Genomic DNA, 7,203 nt, shown 5'->3' on the forward strand with positions numbered 1-7,203 from the left:
ATTACAAATATAAAGAATGAACAGGATGATATTTAGAGGTATACTATATTTCTGCTAGAGAAAATATATTCTTATTATTGTGATTTTGAGTGCTTTTGTGTATTACTTTTTTATGCATAGCAGCATTAAGAATTTTTTTGTTTTTGTTTTTATATTGTATTTGATTGTTGTTTTAACGAATAATTCAATCTACATTTGTCTGTGTTTGGCATTGTTATCTCTTTACGCTCAAGAATGTCACAAACAATGGCTATCCTTTGATGTCATTCATTTATCCCTAATTTTATTCGGGAAACAATTTGGTATGTTCCATGTACTGACATTTGATATTTTTTTATTAGGTTGTAGAATCTGTACGTTTGATCTCATTTACCAAAAAAAAACAACATGAATAAAAGTTAGATTATCATAACGTTTGTAACGTTATCGTCACAGCTTTCGGTATACGAACGAGAATAATCATTTTATTAGCAAATTGACAAACCAAAAACCGATGCGCTCTCTACTAACGCTTTTGTTTCTGGATGGTTAGCGGTGAAATCGCATGGAGGTAGTGCTTAATCACACAGTTTCACCTTTTATCTCGTTTGAGGTTTCAGTGGTTCCTATCTAATCCGTGCTGCTACTGCCAACCCCAGAATCGAAATGCTGCATTGAAGCAAAAAAAGATGTTTAATAATGCAACTGCTGTGCTGTGAAAAATGTCCTTTTCTAACATGGGAACGAGTCCTCTGCAAGTTTCTTTGTTTTTTTTGTCGCTTTAACGTATGTTGAACGTTTTTTTAACGCAATGCTTTAGGTCAGAGCGAGTAGAAAAAAGGAGAAGGAAACAGAACAGTATCCTTGGCTCTAGAACGCACGAAAATGGAGCGAAATTCCTTCTGAAATATTTAACCCATTGAAGCCAAGAGCTACGGAATGTAACGAAAATTCATGTCACTTTATCTAAAACAATAGCTACCCATCCCGCTGTACCAGAAGCAGTACTGAGCTAATGCATGAATAAGTAAAAATGTTCCTACACACACTCGGGGTACACCTTATAGCATTTATGCGGTAGGTTAATGTTGGATCGTTAATTGATGAAGAAGAATAGCTTTGAATGATAGGGTAAGTAGATCTGTTAAATAGCTATATTTTTCGTGCTGTACTATTGTTATACAAAATGCTTCAGCCCTTGTGTTGTTTTATGGTTGTTGAAAGGGATACTTTAAAGATTTTATTTTAGTTAGATTTATTTATGCTATATTTAGATCGATAATTTATATTTCTTTTTAACATATTAGATAGACTGATAACTATTGTAGGTCTATAAGGTCAGGTTTCATGGTACTGTCGTCAACTCGCACGAATTAACAACATGCACGTTGTAGGTTCAAGACCCGAATGGATCGTGCCATTGTAGGACTGAATAACCTGCTAGGAATAATCAATAAGTTTACTGAAAGCCAAGCCCAGAAGTGGTATAGACAGGCGTTGACCGAGAACGGTTGTTGGTTTCACTATGATTTCTTTCAAAACACATTCGAGACCACGTTGAAATGGTATCGGTTTTATTTACAACACTCCGTGGTAGCATCACTTCCAGCATCCTGGTATCGCTTGTCGACGTGCATTTCAATTATTTTATCCGTTTATGCGTCACAAGGGTGTTGTTTTTACTACGCGAAATAATTATATTGCTTATAGTAGTAGCATATTTGGTAAAACATTATATAAAACTAAAACTATGATAAAACTCCCCAGAATCATAGCTTGATGGTGAGAGATATTTTCCACACAATACTATTCAAACATTAAAAAATAAAGCAATACATCGAGAATCTCGACGGAAATAAATTCTTGACCCCGTTGAAAATTCATTGTGATTGATTGCGGTTAAACATAATAATCTTAAAAGGCACATGCGATCCAGCAGGGATTGTGGTGGGCGTTAACATTTCTTTCCATCAGTATCATGAATCATACTTTTACTTGACGTATTTCGCATTTCGCGAAGGACTGGTTATAGAACCATGGAACACAGACCGCTGTTAGACCACATGCATTGCCAACACGTTGACATTTGCCGGTTTACCTGCGTCAAAAGGATACGTTTGACTAGTGGTGGGAGTAGGCAAAGTTTATTTCGATTATACCTATAAACTTCAGTTTATTGCAATGAAGGCGGTAGAAGCAATAAATATTGATTATAGCAATGTGCAGCAAACACACACGAGAGTAGTTGTATCAGGTAAATTTTCATATGTGACTTGCAAACAACGATTACTATGCTATCTAGTCTCGTTTTTGTGCTCCACGTTCTTGAAAATAGTTGCAGAAAAAATAAACAAAACTGAAGCATGTCACATGGAAACAAAATAGACTGTTTTAATGGATGGCTGAATGAAGTAATAAAAAATAATAATAATTCTTGCTCCGAGTTGTTCCGAGTAAAGGCGATAACTGAAGACTGATCTAACATTCCGTGAATTTTTTTATAACATCCATTGGAAAAACGCACTTGAAAAATTCCACAATAACCAGAAATGTGCTTAAGATACTAACTACCTCCACATTGTAATAAAGGAAAAACACTTCCGTTGTACTCAGCTTGTTAGGAAGTAATTATGTCTATACTATTAGGCAATCGAAAGTAACGAAAAGTAACATTAATTGTATCGCAATGCTCATCCGATTCCGGTCACTGTGTCTTCCCGGAAGCGCTTCGAGTTTACTAACGCAGTGAATTGTTTGAGAAATCATAGTTACTGATATACGTAATAATGCTTTGGGGTGTAGGTCTAGGGCCACAATACGTGTTTTTATCTACCATAGCTATATCGGTAGGATTCATGTTAAATAATTCCCAATGTCCAACGTATTGGGGTAACAATATCATACCTGCCAACGACGTAAGCTTCCAAGGTTTGCTAACATACATAGAGTTAAAAGATTTCGGTTTAAGTCCTACGAATGACATCGAACACAACTGTATGCAAACATTCGTTTCGTATGAAAACGGTCGACTCAACGTTACAATCGTATGCAATACACTCAACGAACATCAGAAGCAAAGCTCTACTGTCATTCAGTTGGATATAGCTAATAAATCTGTGAAATACGTCCTGTTCGACGAAGTGCTGGAGGTTTTAATATGTGATCCTTCCCGGCACAGGATGGGAGGAATTGCTGTTAATGCGTATGAGCAACTGTTGATAGCCCAATATAGCAACCTTTCCCAAGCGACCTACGACGGTGTGTGCGATTGTACCAGCCATATTGAAATTATAGCATTTTTGAACTATGCCGTGAGTGTTTCAAAGAGAGAAAATGAACCAGTAGAAACAACTAGCAATCTGCGTACCTCTAAACTTCCAATCGTATGTTTGATAGTGGTGATTGTAACAGCGTTCGTTTTATCTATGTGTTGTTTCGTTCTTTAAGTAAAAAATAAATCATTTTTTCCAAATGCTTCGTATTTTTTTCTTATAGTTTTCGTTGACCACGAAAGATATACTTTCATTCATGATCATACATTCATTGCAGTATTGATTCGTCGCATATAAACATTAATAACCATCCCGTTAATTGGCACGTGGGGCTAGCTCATCAAAAGTAAGTTTGATCTTTAATTTACGCTCAATGTCATCATCCCACGATTCACCACCTCAATACTTTGAGGGTCGGGGAATTTCTTTACATCAGAAACATTTGAGAGGTTAGGCAAATAGCTTTGTTCAGAAATTGTGAGTGTAATGTTTCTTTCGGTTAGAATTCTATACATGATGGTCTTGTTCGAAACAGTGACTAGTGATTGCAACGTGTCTGAAGTTTTAAAAATACCACAAGAGGATTTTGAAATTACAGGATCTCTTAGCTACCTTGCATTGAGTAGACTCCAGATAGAGTTTCAGAAAATGGAAAACATTGGAGCACATTGTTATAAAGCTGCAGTGAAGTATTGCAAACCTGTTATGACAATGGAGTTCATCTGCAAACAAAGTGATGAGAGACCGCAAAGTATATGGTTCATATGGAACGCGACGATAGTAAGACCCACGTTTAAGCTAAATGATCGATCCAAACATGGCCTATTTCGTTTCGACGCTTGCAATACGGATAACGATGCAAATGGGTCGTTAGCTATCCGTTACAATTCAGACCAAAATGTTTGGGATAATTCTAACTCATTGATATCATACTATGGTTTGAAATGTGCGTGTAATGTGGAAATGTTCCTGAAGATTTATTATGCAGATAGAAAATCGTTTCCAAGGAAGCAATATGGGAAAGTAAACAATACTAGATACTATTGGATGTTAGCAATTGTTACTGTAACTGTGATGATTCTGGTAATTTATGCAGGTTATATAAAAATCAAACCAAACTTCGCATAGATCGGGTCGTTTACAGTTGTGAATTAAAAACTAATCCCACGCAGGATTCATCAACAAAAAAAAGATATAGTAAAACATAACAATAGCTCAATAAATATAAATGATTCTGGATAACATTTTATTAAACTTATTCGATGGACCGCTGTTCGTCATTCCTGCAAAAATTGGAACCTTATTCATGTTTCACATAATGACGCACATCATAGCTTAACACCAAACTTTGCCTCATAACGTTCCATAAACTTCCTGTCAAAATGTTGCAACCAGTCGTCTTGCTCGTAATAGTTATAGGGCTGCAAAAGTGAAACGAGCCATCATCACACACTTCATTTGGACGTGCTTAGTTTTCCATGACTTACCTCATCAGCAACGATCGTTGGTACGAAGGGAAGAGGCCGATGAACGTTATCTGTTTCGTTGGCAAACTCTTTGAACAACTTAGCTCCCTGTTGCCCTTGGCTGCAATTAACAACGGAGGTTTGGAACGACTCGTGTCCTTCCATGCACTTTTCGTAGAAACATTATGAGGAAAAAGCGAAAACACATGTTCAGTATCAACTTTTTGCCATTTTGAATGCACCACCGAAAGAATTTCATGCAACGACTGTTACCTGTTCGAAGCTAGTGCGGAAGTTTTTCATGAGACACGCCACCACCGAGAATGCCTTTTTGGGTGGCAGTTTTTTGAGAATGCAGCCGTGCAAAATGTTCAGCTGACATTCTCGAGGTCCATGCTGGCAATGATATTTGGGTTCTTCGTTGGGATGCTCCTCGATCTGCAACGGTGGGTGGAATGACACAGGTTATATTTTGTACGCACGCTTCGGTATGTGTCGATAAATACCCATGCCTTTCCAAAGGGCACCAGCCGAAGCTTCATTTCTTTTTGATGACGCAACCAGGAAGGGTACAGCTGATGAGTTATAAAAACCATGCTATCACTGCATAGAGTCTCGTAGTAGATGGTGACTGGCAGTTGATCAGTCTTGTTAAGAGTGTTTGAACTCTGAACATTGACATTATTGGTAGCGGCTGCTCTAACAGGGCACAGCAGCAAAAGGGAGCCAATCAATAGCGTTATGAATAGAAGTTCCATGAAGGAATTAGCTGTATTTGGCCTCATTTTGCTTATCGTGGTAAAATATGTTCTGAAATTAGATAAAGCAAGTAATTTTTAATCTTTTTCTCGTTTGTGGCAAACACATATCCTAACAATTGCTTATTAATTCAATCGAAACGATGTACATCACGGCTAAAGAAAACTTTACATTTTCACTTAAACACTCTTATTGTTCTTTATCTGTTTTTCAACATCAGAGAATAACTATTCTTAAAGCCACGAATACATTTGACGTTACCTCTATAAGCAAGAATAACAACAAATGAAACCACAACCCAATCACTCTGCTGATGAACCAACCAGTCCCAAGCTAATGAATCACTGGAGCACTTGGTATGGAATGCGTAATTGGATGCGATTGTCTTGCACCTTGAGCATTTCGATTTCCATCAGGGTCAAAAAAGTAGACAAAAGTGTAAGGTACGTAATCAGAAAACACAAATTGCATCATTTGTGTATGGTTCAAAGTATTTTCATAATACGTCATAGTTAAAGTTTAATATTTATTGTAAAGATTTTAGCCCCTTTTACTGGAACAAACGCCTACAGTGGTGGTCAATAAGCTACGATTTCATTATCTCTGTAATGGTTGAGGTGTCGTCAGCTCTTGAGTGTCTGTGGTAACAACTGAAACAGATGATTGTTGCAGGAAACATCCGAGCTGACCTTTTGAACTGTAACCGTTATCATGTATTCATGTTGTCTAACGACTCTCGGAGAGGTTTGATAAGGTCTCGTAAAGAATTGTTTAATAGATGTGGAATAAGTAAAGCATGGGCTCGTGACTTGACTAGTCAATTTTCTTTATTGAAGAAGTCTATAAACAATAGAAATATCCACTCGAGTTTTTTGAAAGGTTATTTTGATGGAAATAAGCCGGTAATTTGATTGGCTTTCGATTTTGAATTGCGTTTCTTGTGTTTTTTAATTGCTTTATTTGTAAGTCAATTCAGGGCTGCATGGAACCGTATACATTTTACCTATTGGATCATAAAGGTTATGTTTTCATAGAGTAAAGGCAAAACATGCAGTAACATGATTAATGAGCATACTTATTGCACCCCTGTTACTACAGCGTTTCCCTCATCCTCCTGCCAACCTCAACCAGCCATACACACCTGCAACTTTCATTCTCATTTTTCATCTGCTGGCATGGGTAACAACTTTCCATGCTTCCGAAGTGCACATGATCAACGCTTCCGCAAAGTTGTATAAAGCACAGTCAATTACCTCTTTTGGACAAAATTTCTAACATGTGCATCCTGACTGCCCGGGTCCACCATCCGGTCAGTATCATTTCGCCAAAGGGCCCCTTAACACCAGCGACCAAGGATCCGAGCATGCGGCATGACAAAGTTGGATAGTTAGGAAGTTATTTTCGTTACAAACGAGATGAAAACTAATATTTGTAATAAATAAACCGACCGTGTGATTCACCCGTGTGCATGCCGAGTACGGGCAAGGAAGCTGTGTCGTAAAATCTAGATAACAATGCCTGGAAGCTATTTTTCACACATATGCGTCACAGTCAAGACCCACGCGCGCGCTCTGCTCGTAGGGTAAGTTGAAACTCGTTAGATGAAAACTTTCCGCACTGTCCGTGCTGCTGGACGGTTCGGTCGTGTAAGGGTCAGTACCAAGTGCTGGTTGCATTGAAAGAATAGAACCGATTCCTGTTTCCTGTCTATTGATGAACGTATACCA

General features: G+C 37.8%; 1 protein-coding gene across 3 annotated transcripts; it reads right to left on the reverse strand.

Moving 5' to 3' along the window:
• Window positions 1-4,476: 4,476 nt before the first annotated feature.
• LOC120897293 (GILT-like protein 2) lies at window positions 4,477-5,831 on the reverse strand. Of its 3 annotated transcripts, none has more exons than XM_040302052.1 (5): window positions 5,738-5,831; window positions 5,224-5,527; window positions 4,991-5,155; window positions 4,739-4,885; window positions 4,477-4,672 (listed from the first exon to the last, which is right to left on the reverse strand). In XM_040302052.1, the coding sequence occupies exons 2-5, from the start codon at window positions 5,500-5,502 to the stop codon at window positions 4,580-4,582; spliced, it is 684 nt and encodes a 227-aa protein (XP_040157986.1). In that variant the 5' UTR covers window positions 5,503-5,527; window positions 5,738-5,831; the 3' UTR covers window positions 4,477-4,579. The 3 variants fall into 3 exon arrangements, with proteins under 3 accessions (XP_040157986.1, XP_040157988.1, XP_040157987.1); XM_040302054.1 differs by lacking the exon at window positions 5,738-5,831 and adding an exon at window positions 5,625-5,734; XM_040302053.1 differs by lacking the exon at window positions 5,738-5,831 and adding an exon at window positions 5,593-5,711.
• Between the last annotated feature and the right edge of the window lie 1,372 nt (window positions 5,832-7,203).

Source organism: Anopheles arabiensis, chromosome 2, assembly GCF_016920715.1.
Source record: "Anopheles arabiensis isolate DONGOLA chromosome 2, AaraD3, whole genome shotgun sequence".
Classification (NCBI taxonomy): Eukaryota; Metazoa; Arthropoda; class Insecta; order Diptera; family Culicidae; genus Anopheles; species Anopheles arabiensis.